The 19370-nt window shown below is 45.4% G+C and overlaps 1 protein-coding gene across 2 annotated transcripts in view; it reads left to right on the plus strand.

Moving 5' to 3' along the window:
* DOCK8 (dedicator of cytokinesis 8) overlaps positions 1 to 18720 on the plus strand; it is a 223446-nt gene extending 204726 nt beyond the window's left edge. For both annotated transcript variants that reach the window (XM_060155013.1, XM_060155015.1), the window contains exons 44-48: positions 3703 to 3939; positions 6647 to 6790; positions 8023 to 8129; positions 17060 to 17230; positions 17624 to 18720. In XM_060155013.1, the coding sequence (XP_060010996.1) occupies positions 3703 to 3939; positions 6647 to 6790; positions 8023 to 8129; positions 17060 to 17230; positions 17624 to 17684 (720 nt within the window). In that variant the 3' untranslated portion in view covers positions 17685 to 18720. The remainder of the gene's footprint in view (positions 1 to 3702; positions 3940 to 6646; positions 6791 to 8022; positions 8130 to 17059; positions 17231 to 17623) is intronic.
* Positions 18721 to 19370: the final 650 nt, after the last annotated feature.

A 19370-nucleotide genomic window follows, 5' to 3' on the forward strand; every position in this document is an offset into this window, starting at 1 on the left:
ACATTAGACCCTTTACGTACACCATTTCATTTCATCCTCCTAAAGCCCTTTGAAATAAGTGTTGTTATTCCTATTTTACAGATGAGAAAAGAAAGGGTAAGCAACTTTCCAAGATCATGCAAGTGTCAGAACCAGTATTCAAACTCAGAGTCTGTCATCCTCAAACCTGCACTTTTTTTTTAAAAGAAGATTCTTTTTAAAAAAAATTTATTTAATTTATTTATTTTGGGCTGTGTCGGGTCTTCATTGCTGCGCACGGGCTTTCTCTAGTTGCAGTGAGCAGGGGCTACTCTTCATTGCAGTGCGCGGGCTTCTCATTGTGGAGGCTTTTCTTGTTGTGGAGCACGGGCTCTAGGCGCATGGGCTTCGGTAGTTGTGGCTCGCAGGCTCTAGAGTTGTGGCCTACGGGCTTAGTTGCTCTGCAGCATGCGGGATCTTCCCGGACCAGGGCTGGAACCCGTGTCCCCTGCATTGGCAGGCGGATTCTTAACCACTGTGCCACCACGGAAGTCCCAAACCTGCACTTTTAATCACTTCTCTTTATTGCCCTTCTATTAAAACCTTGAATCCTCAATTTAAAATATGTTGAAAAGATACAAACTTCTCACTGACAGCATTTGGTGGAGGCCTTCTTTTCAGCCAAGTGCAGGGTCATTGTGCTGTTGGAGGAATGATGAAAAGGGCTTGGACTTCAGTTTCCTCACTTTTCAAGTGAGGGTGTATTCTGTCTCACCCCCAGTTGGGTGTACTGCAATACAATTCTGATGCTCACCACCCAGAGTTAGGGTCAGACTCCACCAGTTACAGGCTCGTCCTGCAGGAGACTGCCCTAACTTCAGACACCAGCCTCAAGGCCACTTGCACTTCTGACCAGACAAATATAAATTTGTGGGTTCCCATAGCACCTCTCAGTACATAAACCACTAGAATGCTTCCCAGAACTCAGAAAAGGGCTACACTGATGATTATAGTTTCATGATAAAGGGTACACATAGGGCAAGATCTGGGATGTATCCCAGAGTTTCTATGCCCTCTCCTTGTGGAATCCAGGCATGTCACCCTCCTGGCATGTCAGTGTGTTCACCAACCGGGAAGGTCTACCAAGCCTTGGTGTCCAGGGTTTTTATTGGGGTCTCATTACATAGGCATGATTGATTAAATCATCAACTACATTACTGAACTCAATCTCCAGCCCCCTCCTACCCCAGCAGCCAGGCTGGCCCAGAGTCTCAGATCTCTAATCAGAAGTTCATTCTTTTCGATGACCAGCCACCATCCTGAAGCCATCTAGGGACCCACCATGAATTACCTCATGAGAATAACAAAGACACTTCTATCACTCAGAAAATTCCAAGGGAATTTTCCTGGCTCTGTGCCAGGAAAGAAGGACAAATACCAGACACTTTTTTTTTTTTTTTTTTTTGCGGTACACGGGCCTGTCACTGCTGTGGCCTCTCCCGTTGTGGAGCGCAGGCTCAGCAGCCATGCCTCACGCGCCCAGCCGCTCCGTGGCACGTGGGATCTTCCCGGACCGGGGCACGAACCCGCGTCCCCTGCATCAGCAGGTGGACTCTCAACCACTGCGCCACCAGGGAAGCCCTGATACATTCTTTATTATACCACAGGTGATGCCTACCCACTCAGCCCAGCTCACAGACAGATATGCACATGAGAGAGCTTTCTAAGCTGCTGGAAATAATGCAAGTTCAAGGTATTTTTAAGGGCTGAGGGACAGAGGAGCAGTCATTATCTGGCAGGCCTATAAAATGAGGAGTTCAGACTCTTCTCTCAGTTCTGTCCTCCAAGATATTATGAAGATGATGCAAGTAGGGAGAAGTGTCCAAATCTACGAGTTTGTTTTTCTACACATTTCAAAGGACTCACTCACTTCAGATACACTCCCTAATCTAGCCTGGAAGCAATAACTGTGGTAAGTAGCTGAGCTAAGCTTCACACAGAAATGTTTGACGTCTTTGAAAGACAGGATTGGCTGTGTGCCCACAGTGATCTGGGCACAGCACATGCCACATAGAGTTACCAGTGACATCCCTGATACGGTGCTCTTTTCCCCTCTGTTAAAACGCCCAAAGTTGGTTGTGAGAGTTTTAAATGAGAATCTGCAGCCAGAATTACAACCAGATTTCATCACACTCAATAGTGATTTATGGTCTGAGATCAGTGACCTCATCCATCCATTTCAGTGGGTGGGTATTGCAGTGACTATAGTCATTGTTATTCTTTTTTTTTTAATAAATTTATTTATTTTTGGCTGAGTTGGGTCCTCGTTGCTGTGCGCGGGCTTTCTCTACTTGCGGCAAGCAGGGGCCACTCCCCGCTGCGGCGCACAGCCCTCTCACCGCGGTGCCTTCTACCCTTGCGGAGCACAGGCTCCAGGCTCACCGGCTTCCATAGTTGTGGCACATGGGCTCAGCAGCCGTGGCTCACGGGTTCTAGAGCACAGGCCCAGCAGGTGTGGCGCTCGGGCCCAGCCACTCCGCAGCATGTGGGATCTTCCCGGACCGCGGCACAAACCCGTGTCCCCTGCATTGGCAGGTGGACCCTCAAACACTGCACCACCAGGGAAGCCCAAGGCCTTCTTTCTAAATAAGTGCTCTTCTTCATAGTATGTGTGTGTGTGTTCGTGTGTATGTGTGTACGTATTTTTAATGAAATAGGTGCAGTAAAATTCACTTTTTTGGTGTTTATTTCTATGAATTTTGACAAGCACGTGGAGCCACCACCAAAATCAGACAGAAAAGTTCCGTCACCGCCAAATATTTCCCCACGCCTCTTTGTAGTCATTCCCTCCCTCTGTTTTCAGCCCCTAACAGTCACTAATCTGCATTCTGTCTTTGCAGTCTTGCTTTTCCCAGAATGCCACATAAATGGAGTGATACAGTAAATAAGTGGAGTCATAGAGCCTTCTGAGTCTGGCTTCTTTCACCTGGCACAATACGTTTGCGATTCATCCATCTTGTAGGGGTCCATTCCTTTTTATTGCTGAGTAGTATTCTGCTGTAAGGATGTACCACCGTCTGTTTATCCATTCCCCACTTGAGGGGCATTTGGGTTATTCCTGTTTTTTGTCTATTGTGAATAATGCTGCTATAGACATCTGTGTACAGGGTTTAGTGTAAATACAAGTCTTCATTTCTACTGGGCACGTGCACCAGAGTGGGATTGCTGGGTCATATGGTCAGTATAATTTAACTATATAAGAAACTGCGACCTGTTTCCTAAGGTGGCTGTACCACCGTACATTCCCGCCATCAGTGTGTGAACACTCCAGCTGTTCCCCATCCTTCTCAGCCCTTGGTGTTGTCAGTTGCTTTAGTTTGGCCATTCTCATAAACCTGCAGTGGTCATAGTTGTTCTGAAAAGGAAAGCTTTGCTTCTTCTGAATAGCAGTTTGCAAACTCTCGTACCAAGTTTCAGTTGGATCAGCAGCTCTGCTAGGAGGGGCAGCTTGTGGACCTGACTTCACACGGGTGCACTCCCGTCCCTTCTCCCAGTCCCGTCTCTCATATCCCTGGGGTGGAGAGGAAGGATGGCCGATGGCTGATGTCTCGCCTGATGCTTTCAGCTTCCGTGGCTTTTGTGAGCGCAGAGGGGTGGTGCTGCCCCTCTGTGTTCCGCGTGCCCCCCAGTGCATCCTGGGTGGAAGTTTGCAGACCAGCTCATCCCTTACCTTTCCCCCCTCAGGCCTACATACAGATCACTTTTGTGGAGCCCTACTTTGACGAGTATGAGATGAAAGACAGGCTAACCTACTTTGAGAAGAATTTCGATCTGCGGAGGTTTATGTACACCACCCCCTTCACCCTGGAGGGCCGGCCTCGGGGAGAACTGCACGAGCAGTACCGGAGGAACACCGTCCTGACCACCATGCACGCCTTCCCCTACATCAAGACCAGGATCAGCGTCATCCAGAAGGAGGAGGTAAAGGCACTGGAGGGAATGGGCTCTGGACAGAGGCCACCACCGAGGGAGTGGGCCTGGGTCACCTCCCAGGCTGACACACAAACCTCCTTCATGCTCCTTCATGGCAGACTCAGGTGCACATCTAAAAAGGGATGCCTTTGAAATATTATTTATGCTGGTTATCCTGTCACTCTCGTGGTGCCAGGGAATCCATTTAGGCAGCTACATGTTTTATAGCACACTTTATATTTAAGTATTTTCTACTTTAACATAAATCTATGTACGCAATTATAATACTTACTATGTCTTTATATGTTAATGTTAAATTTACATGAAATATCAAAGTTTACAATATTTTTTATTAGATTTTTATATATTTAAACGCTTACATGTGATTCAGGAAGTGTTCTGTTGTTCATTGTCAGAGGCAGGAACAGCAAGTGAGCAGCCCCAAGGAGTCTGTGTTGAGCTGGAAGAGGGCACCATGCCAGTCAGACAGGAGACCAGTTGTCTTCTAGTCCCAGCATCCTCCTGTGACGCTGCACAAGGCTCTTATCTTCATTCAGTTTCCTTATCTAAATGTTGATACAGGGAAGACCTCTTTCTTTTCTCTGGTTCCATGTGTAGCAGAAGTCTTCAAGTTCATTGTAATGGCACTGATGGAGAAGATCTCTCAAGCTACAAAACTGCTCAAAATTAGACATACTGTAAACATTTTACTTTACAATATATACACGTGCACTTATTTGTCATTCATTTTGTGTAGAGCCACAGCCTTGTCTGTGATTTAGGGTTGGCTGATCACGATTCAGCACTGTCTTTCTTGTATAAACCATATGCAATGTCTACCCACATGCAATGTCCAGGATGTTCAGTTTGGGTTTCTGTAAAGCAGAGTGAGAGCTTAAAGATCCTTGTTAAACAATATAAGAGCAGAATGCTTCTGGATTTTTATGATTTTTTTTCCCCCAGCCTTTTACCATTGTCTTGTGCACACCTAATAAGACAGGAATCTTTTTTTTTTTTTCTTTTTTATCACGGTACGCGGGCCTCTTAGTGTTGTGGCCCCTCCCGTCGCGGAGCACAGGCTCCGGACGCGCAGGCTCAGTGGCCATGGCTCACGGGCCCAGCCGCTCCGCGGCATGTGGGATCTTCCCAGACCGCAGCACAAACCCGTGTCCCCTGCATTGGCAGGCAGACTCTCAACCACTGTGCCACCAGGGAAGCCCCAACAGGAATCTTTTATAGCAACTTGCTTTCATAACATCTTGCCCAAGCATTAGCTTGGTTTTCATAGAAACAACTCTTCTTCTTTCCACAGCCATAGTTCACCAGTTTATGCATTATTGAATTAGATTAGCTCATTAAAATAACAAGTGTAACAGGCATAAGCAAGTTGGTAAACAAACACTGATGAGTTGTGGTGAATACACACCTCCCTGGCAGGAGCACGGGGGCTGAGGTTACTGGAGAGCCACCCACCAGCTCAGGTGTTCAGCAACCACATCAGAGAGTGGTTTTCACAGAGGGCAAAGGAAGCCAGAACTGATGACTCAGCTAAGGGAAGGTTTGCTTAGAAGGCATCTGCTGTATTTCTTACTGTTGTAGACTCTTGAGCACTAGGACATGTCAGCACAGCACAGAAATAAACTCACGGTCCCAGTAAGAGTCCTCACAATTTTTCTGGGCCATTTGTAGTTCCCTAAGAACCTCAGTGTGTTAGCTTGTTAGAGCTGTTGTAACCAAGTACCACAGACTGGGTGGCTTCAACAACAGAAATTTCTTGTTTTATAGTTCCAGAGGCCAGAAGTCAAAAATCAAGGTGTTGGCAGGGTTGGTTCCTTCTGAAAGACGTGAGGGAAGGATCTATTCCGGGCCTCTTTCCTTGGCTTTTAGATGGCTGCCTTCTCCCTGTGTTTCTTCACGTCATCTTCCCTCTGTGCATGTCCCTATGTCCAGATTTCCTCTTCTTGTAGAGACATATAGGTCATATTGGATGAGGGCCCATCCTAATGACCCCCTTTGAACTTGGTTACCTCTATAAAGACCCTGTCTCAAATAAAGTCACATTCCGAGGTACTGGGGTTTAGGAATTAAATACTTGAATTTGGAGGGGACATGACTCCATCAATAAAATTCAGAAAAGGTCATACTCCAAGCCAACAGAACTTAGCAACTAGCAGATTGACCCTTAAGAGAATTCTCTTTACTAAGAATTCACCTTCAGGGTGAGTTAGAAAAGGCACAAATGATGCCAAAATCGTGTGTTATGGTGGAGAAAAAAATCTTGAATGCTGTGCTTCTAACAGCTTTCCCAATTATAAGTCAAGTAACTTCTTCCACAATAGGAAAGGAAACCTAACAGTGTAGAAAAAAACATGGATTTTGAATGTGAACATTATTGTGGTCAAAATCTGACCTCCCCACTTACGACCTGTGTCATTTACTTAACCTTACAAATCCCTCTTTGACTGCAAGGTGGAGAGAATAGGAAGTTGTTTAAAGAAGTAAATCATAAATGCATGTAAAATTCCTGGAACATAATAAGTACTCAAGAAATGTTAGGCTCTTCCTTCCTCTTAACCTGTCCTGATTATTCTAAATTTCTCTGAAAGCCTTCTTAGCTGCTGCTTCAAACCCAATGTCCTCTTTGTCATAGCTCCAGGTTTGTCCATGGCTTATAAGACCTGACAATGACTTTCCTACATTTATGTCTTACGTTCAGTTTGTTTTGACACCAATTGAAGTTGCCATTGAAGATATGAAGAAGAAGACCCTGCAGTTAGCAGTTGCCATTAACCAGGAGCCTCCTGATGCCAAGATGCTTCAGATGGTGCTGCAAGGCTCCGTCGGAGCTACTGTCAATCAGGTAAGCGAAACCAGCTGGTGGCAACTCCTCTGGTTCTCGTTATTTTGATTCGTGTTACTATATGCCTGCACCCTCCTTTCTTGAGGTCAATGAGGAGTCTGATCAACATACAAATGATGTTCCTAAACTTAGACTGAACACTTGAGGAGGTCCCTTCTGCTTCATGTAACAACCCAAGGTAGACAAGAAATCCTAGAGATGAGTGGACTGTGTCTAAGGAGTAGCATTTTTTGGAGAAGTTGGGGCCAGTCCTGGCAATATGATCCAGATGGAGTGCTTAGTCATGCCCAATTTAGGCAGAGTTGTTGCAAGGCTTGAGATAAATCTGAGAAGGCCTGTAGGAGAGAAGGGAAAGGGTCTAGGACATTGAACCCCTGGGTCAGTCACCAGATGAAACCAGTATGCCAGGAGTGTTGCTAAGCAGGCGTGACCTGGAACCGGCTTCTTGGGCCACTTCAAAACAGACTGGATCTTCTCAGATCCATTAGAATTCTAACTCCGATCTCAGCATGGAACTAATCCGGCCTCAGAGGGAGGGCATACTAGCTTAGTTCTCTCTGTCCAGTGTGCTTCCTTAATTTCAGAACTAGATCAGAACCTCCACACGCAAAAACTCAATGAGTGCCGTGACCCTTTCCTCATTCGGCACAACTGGACTCCCCAGCAAAAATCCTCTGTCCACATAATATCAAGGGGACAGAAATAGTATTTGTTACATTTCTATGATCAGAAAATATTAGGAGGCTTTTGCTTTTGTAAGTCCCAATCTTTTAATGAAAATGGAAGACTTTATAAGCCCACAACCATAGATTACACATGTACTATGCATATCTCTGACTCAAGCCAGCAATTACGCAAAAGGGTGCTTGCCACTAGGGCAACTAGACAAATGAATATGAATGGCTGGATCAAGAGAATCTCTATTTTCAGAAAAGCAACTCTAATCACATACCCTTTGATGTAGTATATTACCTTTCTACATGAAGGAAAATCTGTAATTAGTAGTATTTGATTAAGGAAATACATTTATACTTCTGAATATTCTCCTAAAACTGCAAACTCCTCCTAAGGGATCAGCATTTTCCTGAGAAGTTCAAGACCTTCCTTGATTTTTTGTTTTGGTCAAACTAACAAAATTAAATGTTCAAACTATGACCTCACTCCCAACATTTCCTCCCAAGTAATTTCACTTTCTTTCCAACATCAGTAATGTTTTTCACTTTTCCCATCAGGGACCACTGGAAGTAGCCCAAGTATTTTTGGCTGAAATTCCAGCTGACCCAAAACTCTATCGACATCACAACAAGTTGAGATTATGCTTTAAAGAATTCATAATGCGGTAAGAGGGGAAATGGCTGGGATTTCAGTAGAGCAGTGGTTTTCAAATTGTGGTCCCCAGGCGAGCAGCTTCAGCATCGCTTGAGAAATTTGCTAGAGAGGAAAATTCTCAGATACCAGTCAGACCTACTGAGTAAGACTCTCCAGAGGTGGGACCCAGCAACCCATATTTTAACAAGTCCTCCAGGGGATTCGGATGCGTGTTCAAGTTTAAGAAGCCTGCATAGAGCAACACTACTTGCGCTAGTAGCTCACAAACTGTATGGTGCTTTCATATTTATCATCCCACACTGTAAAATAAATCTTCATTTTACAAAAGAGGAAATGGAGGTTCAGAGATGAGAAATGATTTTACTTAAGGTCACACAGGAAGTTAGTAGCAGAGTTGAGTTCAAACCAGGTCTTCTGAATCCAAGTAGCGAATACTTCCTTCAACGTGCTGATGTTCCACTGATGAATTAGAGCCTGAGGGGTTCTTGGCATTGGCAGTCTTTGTAGTTTCCCATATCATACAATAACTTATTTTTATAAATGTAAAAGACACTGCCTCAAATTGAGAGATAGAGGCGAGATTCTAAAACTAGAATTTTACAAAGGTATCAATCATCTCTACGGCAATTCCCACTGGCAGACAAGCGTCCTCTCTGCTCCTGAATTCTGCAGTAGAGCTGGCTCCAAGAGCAGCCTGTTCAGGCTGGATAGGAAGTGAATCTTGGGACAAGGTCTTGCAAGTTGCTGCAATGCACACAGGTATACTGGGACTCCTGTGGCCCTAAAGGGAATGATTATGAAGGATGTGGATGGCGCCTCACGCATAAGAGAGAAGGACATCAGAAGTACATGTACTAATATTTCTTTTCACCCAGGGTCTTAGAGCAGCATATAAAGTATAGGAATATCTTCACTTGGCAGGTGGGGATAAAGGAGGCTAAAAGTTAAAGTTTGCTAAATTCAGTGAAAACTCACCAGAATGCTAGTGTCAGGTGAGGTTCTCCTCCTTCACAGGCTTTGGTGAGACATATGTAAATTTGCTACGTATAAAGGAGACATTCTTTGTCCTGCGGTGAATCTCAGCTGCTTAGTAATAGGGGTGTGTGTGTGTGTGTGTGTGTGTGTGTGTGTGTGTGTGTGTGTGTGTGTGTGTGTGCGTGCACACCATACATATGCACATACATACACATGCACAGACAGAAATTATATTTATTAATGTTTTGTATTTGAATTGTTTCCTGTATTTCATAACAATTTTGACATTACACAAAATCTAGATATTCTTCAGTAAAGAGTGCATTTTCATAAAACGAAAGGCTAGAAAAGTATTGGGGGAATTTTTAAAGATCAATTTACTTTCCACGTATCTTCATATAAAATGAAGATATTGTGAAAGGTCCATGAAGGTGGCAGTGGCCCGGGCCTCTCTGGACCTCTGCAAGGACCTGTGAAGTGTTTAATGAGCACACACTAGGACCCAGGTATGATATTTGTTGTAGGAATACAGGAGCTGGGTATTCCTCTGCTCCTGACAATAGGACTTTTACCTGGCTAAATAACAAAGCAATGCAGCATGTTCTAAGAACTGTGGAGAGTACACAAAATATAGGGCTAAGAGTTCAGAAAAGAACGGTCAGTTGCAGTCTGCAGTGGCTAGGGAAAGCTTTGTGGGAAAACATCACTTAAACCTCGTCTTGGGTATGTAGGTGGTAAGAAGCGGGCAGTGGGAAGACAGAGGCATTACTGGTAAAGGGACCAACAGTAGCACAAGACACAGAGGCAGGGCTGTCCTTGATACGTCTGGGCTCCTCTGAGTTGGCAAGAGCAGTGCATTCTGTGGGCATGCCAGCACAGGGAGGGGAGCCTGGGAAGACAGCACTATTGACAAGTGGGGCTCTGAATAGAATATAGATGTAAAAGGAAGCTTGCTAAGAGAAGTGATTTTTTAGTTAAAATGTCCTTATAAAATCCCTGTCGAGGGCTTCCCTGGTAGCGCAGTGGTTGAGAGTCCGCCTGCCGATGTCTGCGGACCTTCCCCCTGCTGGGTGGGCTGCCGCCCTGTTCTAGGAATGCCCCAAGAATATCTGTCAGCGCTTCTCAAACTTCACTGTGCAAAACAAATGACCTGGGGATCTTGTCAAAATGCAGATTCTGATTCAGTAGTTCTGGGGTGGGCCTGAGACTCTGCATTTCTAACAAGCTCCCAGGTGCTGCTGCAGCTGCCAGATGGGACCGATCTTTGAGCAAAGGCTGCAAAGCTGTAGAGGTTGCTTGATTGCTGCCATCTCACATTTTCTCCTCCCTGCCCCCTCCCCGAGGGCTTCACGCGTCAGGTCCTGCCTACTGTCACTCACCCTTTTTCCTCCCCTTTCCTCCCTTCACAGGAGGAAATGTGCCATTACTATTAACACCTTTGAACAACTATAGATGCCAGTTCATTCAGCAAACATTTATTGAGCCCATACTTTGTGCCAGGCACCCTGCTACCTGTGTGCAAAGATGAAGTTCCAGTACAAATGAGACAAGGCTACAGGCAAAACAGTACTTCTGCTCACTACTTCATTGTCAAAGTCAAAGTACAGTGACTTTCATTCCACTTTATTTCACATGCATCAAAAGTAGTGGGTGAGGGCTTCCCTGGTGGCACAGTGGTTGAGAGTCCACCTGCCGATGCAGGGGACACGGGTTCGTGCCCTGGTCCGGGAAGATCCCACATGCCGCGGAGCGGCTGGGCCCGTGAGCCATGGCCACTGAGCCTGCGCATCCAGAGCCTGTGCTCCACAACGGGAGAGGCCACAACAGTGAGAGGTCCGCATACCACAAAAAAAAAAAAAAAAAAAAAAGTAGTGGGTGAGATTGTGGTGAAGGTTGCATAACTGTATTAATCTACTAAAACTAATCAAACTATTATTTACAAGGGTAAATGTGATGATCTGTAACTTATACCCTCAGTACAAGTAGTAGGTGAGGAAACCTTCCTTTCCTCCATTGCTTAATTGCTTCTCCAGTCCAATCAGCAAGTCACAGCTTTGTAATGAATAGAGGAATTGTTTGGTCAAGTTGTTTGCACCCCTGTGTTTTCTCCCTGGAACCCGCTATCAGCAGAGATGATGCAGGAGTGGAAAATGTTTGGGTGTGAAACCGTTCCCGGTGTTGCCTTGAGTGAGCTCCAGCTTCTCAGCAGACTTGGGCTGTAGGTCGATAAGCCCAGGTTTCCAAGGTGAACATAAGTGAGCCTTCCAAGGCTGATTGCTAATAACGGAAATGTACACTTGCTGGGTACACTGTAGCTGGGTCCTGCCACTGGGCAGTGGCCTGTCTGATTCAGCTGTAGTGGGCCTGGATAAAGCCATAAAGAACCTGGCAGGCTGACCTGCTGCAGCTGACACCTGATCCAGCCAGTCCTGCGGCTCTTCAGATGGTTGCCAAGTTGGGGCCTGGATCCCCTTCTGAAACATCTCAGGGTTTCAGAAGCCACGATGGAGAGGTACAACATACTGTTTCCCTCCTCTGCTCCCCAGAGCACCCAGACCATTTTAAACACTGTAATCTGTGCCAGTCTGTGGTTTTAAATTTTCCTCTTATATTTCTGTCTTAGTCAGCTTGGGCCACTACAGCAAAATACCACAGACTGAGTAGCTGAATAACAGACATTTATTTCTCGCAGTGCTGGAGGCTGGGAAGTCCGAGCTCAAAGTGCCCGCAGATTCAGTTCCTGGGGAGAACCCTCTTGCTGGCTTGTAAATGGCCACCTTCTCACTGTATCTTCACCTGGTAGAGAGATGAAGAAGATAGCTCTCTGGTCTCTTTCTACAAGGGCACTAATCCCATCATGTGGGTCCCACTCTCATGGCCTGATTGAAACCTTCATTCTTCCTAAAGGCCCCACCTCCAAATCCCATCACGTGGAAGTCACATGTGAATTTTGGGAGGGACACAAACCTTCATTCCATAACATGTGAACTTTCTCATTCTTATAAAGACTAAGTGATTTTTAAATTCATTTTTTATATTTAAAGGAAAGAGAGCAGGACTCAATGGCACCAGGTCCAGGTTGCCTTTAAGGGACATAGTTTCAGATACATCAGTAGAGTTCCACCGCATAAATGGTCAAAGAGTCTTAACGGGAGTTAAGGTCTGTGAAGAGGAAGGAGAGGCCAAAGAAGAACCAACTGTGTGTAGTGTGGGTGGAAACAGAAGCAGTAGGTGAAAAGAGATCTGAGTATTTGGTGGGAAAACAAAACCTGAAACATCAGCTGAGAAAACAAAGCCTGAAACATTACGAGAGGTTGCTCGAGAGCAGGTCCATAGCAGGGACATATGAAGGACTTCTGTCCCTTTTCCAGGTCACAGGGACCTGTCTTAGTGGGCCTAGGAGGCTGGGTGGAAAACTGAGAGCTGAGTGGAGCAGCACACACACACACACACACACACACACACACGTGCACGTGGCTTCCCCCTCCCAGGCCTTCTGCAACCATTCCCAAGAGGAAAAATTCCATTTCAGTTACAGTGCTATCCTGTCCTCTTCTCTTAGCGCATCTCCATCCCCGGTTCTCTTGAACAAGGTCTCGATCCTCAGGGCTTGACGGTGCTCTCACTTCAGGGCCAGGGCACCGCGTGGGAGGGTGTCTGGGCTGACTGTGAAATCGAGAATAGTGTGCGATCGTCGGAACCACAGGCCTCTGTGACTCCTCAGGACAGAAGCCCAGGGCCCAAGGAGGCGGAAGACGGTGTAATGTGAGTCAGGTCCTAGAGACTAGCCTAGAGTCTGATCTAGGCGGACCCCACCCCCCGCTGGGTTCTGGGGTGTTCAGCAGGTCCTCAGAACCTGCTTCCAGTTGTCAGACTCGAGACTGGCCACCTTCCCAAGCCCGTAGTCCCAATCTCGCCCCCTTAGGAGGAGGAAGCAGGGCCACTGTGACTTCCCCGAGGCAGAGAGCCCCACCGGCCCCTCTGGGGCCGCCCAGCCAAGGGAAGTAGAGGGGGCTCAGGGCGACAGCCGGAGGATCCAGCCACGGCTGCTCCTGTCTGCCCTGGGGTGCGCTCCCTGCCCCTGTGGTGCCCTGCTCCTTCGGCCTCAGGCGCCTCCCCACAGGCAGCAGCGGGGCACCCAGGACAGTGCTCTTGGTGGGCTGTCTCCCCCGCTTCGCTCCAGGAGAGGCAGGCCACGCCGCCTGCACAGCACTCCTCCCACAGCCGCTTGGTCAGGTCCTCACACGCCCCACACCATTTCATCCTCATAAACCCACTTTATAGATGAAGGAAGTGCGGTTGAAGGAGACCACGATCAGCCCAAGGTCACACAGCAAGTAAGTGGCAGAACCAGGAATTAGACTAGCCTTCCACTGAGACCGGCTGCCCTTGGGATCTGGGGTTTGGTAGAGGTCGGGCTGGGAGGGAAGAAATGCAGGGGACAGTGCTGGAGGTGCCAGCCGAGGTGGCTCTGACCAGGGGACCCTCACATCCACTGCAGCCCTTCCTGTGGAAAGGCCAGATGTTCCTTTGGTGCCCTGCCCCCAAATAATCCTTCCTCAACTTCAAGGGCCTAGACCACATATATCACTCCAGTCACGGGAGGGGGTGGGGAGCCAATCCCTCAGTTTCTCCGGTATCTCTCCTCTCACTCCGGCAGCTGTATTTTTTCACTGGACCTTAGCTGGAGACTTGCTAAAGTGTTACCAGGAAGAAGATGAGAAACGCCGAATACTACAAATTGGGACTCGGGAGAGAATAGTTCCAACTTGAGACCAAGGCCGTATGCCTTGGATTCTAGCTGGAAGGGTCAGGGTCTTTCCTAGGCAGCATTTGTGGTGTTGGGGTTATGAGGGTGGGCTCTCGGGCCTAGTTGCCTGGCTTCACATATTCACTCTTGGACTTCCCTGGTGGCACAGTAGTTAGGAGTCAGCCTGCCACTGCAGGGGACATGGGTTTGATCCCTGGTCCGGGAAGATCCCACATGCCACAGAGCAACTGAGCCCATGTGCCACAACTACTGAGCCCGCGTGCCACAACTACTAAAGCCCGTGCGCCTAGAGCCTGTGCTCCGCAACAAGAGAAGCCACCACAATGAGAAGCCCACGCACCGCAACAAAGAGGAGCCCCCGCTCGCTGCAACTAGAGAAAGCCCGTGTGCAGCAATGAAGTCCCAACGCAGCCAAAGATAAAACAATAAGTAAATAAATAAATAATATCTACTCTGCCTTAACTAGCTGTGTGACCTTGGGCTAGTTACCCAACCTTAGTTTCCCCAACTGTAAAATGGGGATAAAATAGTAACTACCTCTTAAAGTTAGTATCAAAAGAGTCAATTCAGAGAGCTTAGAATAGGACTTGGCACATATGAAGTGATTGATGAATATAACATTATGGGGCAAATAGAAACCAGATTGATTTACACAGGAAAGAGACTTAATCTGACTTAAATATAGACATTGTCTGCCCATGACTTGTGTGCCTCTGTAAGGTTTGTAACGTAACACACAGTGGGGCTGATGAGACATCAGCCTGGGAGCAACAGGATCCTGGATTTACATCCACCTTTCCTGTTCCCAAAGGTGTATGACTCTGGACAGGGCACTTCATCTCTTTGCATCTTAGTTTTATCAACTTTGAAAAAAAAGGGACTGGAATATAAAATCTCTGACATCCCATCATCATTCTTATATAGAACAAATAGTTTCTGCACTCAGACTGGGTCTATCAGGAATAGTAACAATAATAATAATAACAATAAGTGTTCTAGGTTTTAGCTATGTAACAGTACTATTCTAAGCATTTTATATATTTAATTCATTTAATCTTTACAAAAATTTATGAGGTAGGCTATTTTCACCATCATGTCACAGGTGAAGAAACTAAGGCATGGAAAGCTTAAGTAACTTGCCTAATGTCACAAAGCCAATAAGTAGCAAAGCAGGATTCAGAGGTGAGCACTCCAGCTCCAGAGCCTGTTCTCTCTAGGAAGTACATTCAGTTGCCAGTAACAGAATGGAATTAAGAGTGGCTTAAATAAGATAGAAAATTATTTTTCTCTCATATGAAACAAGATCAGAGATAGGCATCCCAGAGCTGTGTGGTGGTCACTGGACCTTAGCTGGAGACCCTGGCTCTTTCCATTCTTTTGCTCTGCTATCCTGGTTATAGTATATCCATCCTCATAGTCACAGAATGGCTGCTAAGGCTCTGGCCATCACAACTACATCCTAGGCAGGTATCAGGAATAGAAATGAGGAAAGAGCAAAAGGCTACACCCCTTTAAAGAGCTTTCCTAGTGACTTCATCTTATAGCTCTTCAGCCATCCCTATTTATAAGGGAGGCTAGGGAATGTAATTTTCCAGGTGGGTATACCACCTGGAGTTCTGCTACTAAGCAAGAGAGGGAATGGTTGTTGATGAAGCAACTAGCAATTTTTTGGCCATACTGAGGGACTGATATGTGAGCTGTGCTGAAGGAGCATCACAGAGAAGGGAGGGCAAGAGATGCAGAGGGTGAGGGCTGCATGACCACCCTCTCTGTAGAAAAGACACCTTAGATAGAGGACTATGAAAGTTACCCCCAGCAAAACTGGGAACCATGTTCTGGAAGCACAACTTCCCACCCTTTCTAGTCCCCATCAGTCTGGTTTCTGTAGGACTCTGCTGAAAAATCGCAGCACATCGACTGTAAGACAATGCTTGTGTTCAGTGAACTTATCAACAAAGGGAGCAGCAAAGGAGGGGGCTGTCTGGAATGGTGGTGTCACTGAGTGAAAGTTGCACAGTTCAGCTGTTTGTGGACCTAATGAAAATGTTACAGATAGGACCATTTTTAAAAAATGATTTGCAATGTAGTTATATGATCCTGTATACATTTCCCAAGAGATGTGGCTCTTCTCTAGGAGGGAAACATAATGCATGGCTCTCTTTAGTTTATGGATTTAAATTAACATAGTGGAAGTTATTTTAACTTTAATAAGAAAATCTAGAGAATATAATCTAAATGGAAGGAAGAAATACAGAAAATGTCTATGAAACAACTTTATAAGGTATAAAATTTGTTAAAATATAAAGTTAAAAAAATTCGTTCCACCTATTAATATATTTGTCTTTTTAAAACACTATATAAAAATTTAAAAAATTTTTAAGTAATAAAAAAAAGAAAGAAAGAGCAACCAAACCAAAAAACCAAATCCACCAATGAACAAGAGCTACAAACTATACTAAAAAAACAAACAAACAAAACACTATATATATTTATAGCTATTATGTCTTCTGATAACAAAGATCACAGAGAGTATAGTTGCTTCTTCCAAAGTTTGCGGAGTAGCCATCCCCAAGTTAGCAGTTCACTCCTGCAGGTCTCTTGTCTGCCAGTGTTACAAAACTGGTCCTTGAAGTCTCCTTGAAGAAACTGATTTCATTTTACACATTGTGGTAGCTCATAAATGTTAGTTTAAGAGGCAATAGAAAAATAATAAGGGGTGATGTAGATTTCTCAGGATTCAAAGGCTATATACCTCCCCTTCCTACCTCTTCCCTGAAACCTTGATATGTAACCTTTGGTATCCTACAGTTTGCTTCAATTAATGTCAAACTTAAAAGATAAGTGAAAATCCAGTTAAGGGCGTGGTTTTGGCTTCCAGGGTGAATTAAATTAATCCATTCTGGGCTTCCCTGGCGGCGCAGTGGTTGAGAGTCCACCTGCCGATGCGGGGGACATGGGTTCGTGCCTCAGTCTGGGAAGATCCCACATGCCGCAGAGTGGCTGGGCCCGTGAGCCATGGCCGCTGAGCTTGTGCGTCCGGAGCCTGTGCTCCGCAACAGGAGAGGCCACAATCGTGAGAGGCCCGCATACTGCCAAAAAAAAAATATATATATATATATATAAAATTTGTAAGCACTTAAAACTTGTATGAAATGCAACCTCATTTTCTCCCCACCCTGATATTTGCATCTCAGATGCGGTGAAGCCGTAGAGAAAAACAAGCGTCTCATCACGGCGGACCAGAGGGAATACCAGATGGAACTCAAAAAGAACTACAACAAGCTGAGAGAGAACCTCAGGCCAATGATAGAGCGGAAAATTCCAGAACTCTACAAGCCGATATTCAGAGTTGACAGTCATAAGAGGTAAGAAGAGGGCAGGGGAGGCCTCTTCCCAGAGGATAAAGGATAGCGCTTGAGGCCCAGCAATCAGAACTGCAGAACCTCTGGGTGTGGGAGCAGGCCCTGGAATCAGAGAAGCCACCCAAGCGTGATCTGCTCTGCTTGCATCCCGCTGCCCTTGTGCCTTCTTGACCTCTCCGGGGCCCCTCCATGCGGCCTTCTGCCAGCCATCTTCCCAGGGCCGAATTACTGCCTGTATTTCTTCCAGCACAGCGCGAAGGCATGGCCGCACTTTCCCATACTTACTTACTTTACTGAGTTCTCCATGATTGATGTACTTTTCTAGTGAGTGATTTTCCTCCTTAAAAGGCTAACTGATGTTTCTTACTTCTGTCCTCTCTCCCTCCTTAATTTCAGAGACTCCTTCCACAGATCTAGTTTCAGGAAATGTGAAACCCAGTTGTCACAGGGCAGCTAAGAAAAGCTATCTTCACGCATGAAGACTGGAGGCCCTGTGACCCTGGAGAAGGACCCGCTGGAACTTAAAACAGGACATTTGCCGCACAGGACATGCCACATGCTCCCTGGCCAGACAGCACTCTGGAAGCTTTGGGATCCAAGTGACCATGGGAATTACACCCAAATGGGGTCTGAGCAGATCTGGGGCATTTGGGGGATGGAGGTGGTGGAGGATGGTTAATCAGGGGTGCCTGTATATTTATTAAGCCATGTTTTTTCGCATAATTGTGCAAAACAAAGCATAAACAGCATCTCCTGCTGAGTGGTCAGGAACTGATGACTTCCTCCCGCCTGTATTTGAATTTAACCTGAATTTAGATAAACCCACATTGCCCAAGGGAAAATGGACAAGTTGTCCACCAACTATTCAGAGTGAACTTCTCTCCTCCCCTCTTTATGGGAAAGGAAGGTGACCTTGCTGGAGTACAAAACATTTCCAATAAAACTGTGAGGGGAGGCCTTACTAGAAATCCGAAGATCCTGAAGGCTGGAAATGTGGGGATCAATTAATTATTTGTGAACTTGTTACCCTTTTGGTAATGGTGGACTAATTGTTGTATAGTTATTTTTGTTTTATTGTTCTGTTAGGTGGTTAATTTAACATGCATTTATAGAGGAGCACACTTGAAGCACTGAGTTAGGAGATAATGGTACTCTGAGTGACCTGCCCAAAGTTGCAGATGCTGTAGTTACTTAAATTGAAACAATTCTCCTCCAAAGCTTTGCGTTTTTTCTTATGCTCGCTCGTGCTTGCTCTTTTTCTCGTCCTCTCTGGGACCAAGTTTATTTTTATAAAAGGGTAATATTTCTACTTTCATTTCTGAACATTGTGCATGTGTACCTCAACTAAAGAATATATTCAGGATTCTTTGGACAGTGTCTTTAGCAGAAAGAGGAACAAAGTTATTATTTGAGAATTAAATTATATATTTTTTAATATGACTGATTACCTTGACTGGTACTAAAAATGTAATAAGAATTGCAAGCAAAATGTTTCCCTTTGCAACTCGTGTTTTTTATTTCGACAACTCATGACTTTTGTAAAGCATTTCAGAGAAGAAGAAAGATGCATGATCATGGCCTTGGTCAAACAGTGCTATCCAGGGTCACCCCTCGTATATAATATTTAATCTTGGTGGTCATGAGAGAGAATTTAATTTGGATATCCAAGAACTTTTTGCTTACACCATCAGGTATGCATGAATTTATATTCTGAAAGAGGACTGTTTTGTTTTTAAATTACTAAAGCTCACTAGTTTAAGGGGCAAACTTTTTGTTTTTTAGGCATTTGGGGCAGAACTCTTTCTAAAGTATACGATATGTTTGTTTTCTTAAATGAGTACGCATGACATATTTTAATTCCATGTGTTGTTAAGTATCTTCTGTGTGGGAGACACTGGGTGAGACCAAGGTCAAACCACATTGTCACTACCCTCCAAAGCCTCTTAGGTTAGTGAGGAAGAGCATCTGTATGGCTGTAGCCATAATACCCAGCAGACTAGAACAGGCCCTGTGGAAGGTAACCTTTCCTGAGTGACTCCAGGGTGGCCATTATTATCAACACCTATTATATTTTGCCTTCAAACAATAAGCCTTAGGTGGTAAGTAATGTAGGCCTGGCTTTGAACTCTAAAAGCCCTAATAA

The sequence above is a fragment of the Lagenorhynchus albirostris genome, chromosome 7 (assembly GCF_949774975.1).
Source record: "Lagenorhynchus albirostris chromosome 7, mLagAlb1.1, whole genome shotgun sequence".
Taxonomy (NCBI): domain Eukaryota; kingdom Metazoa; phylum Chordata; class Mammalia; order Artiodactyla; family Delphinidae; genus Lagenorhynchus; species Lagenorhynchus albirostris.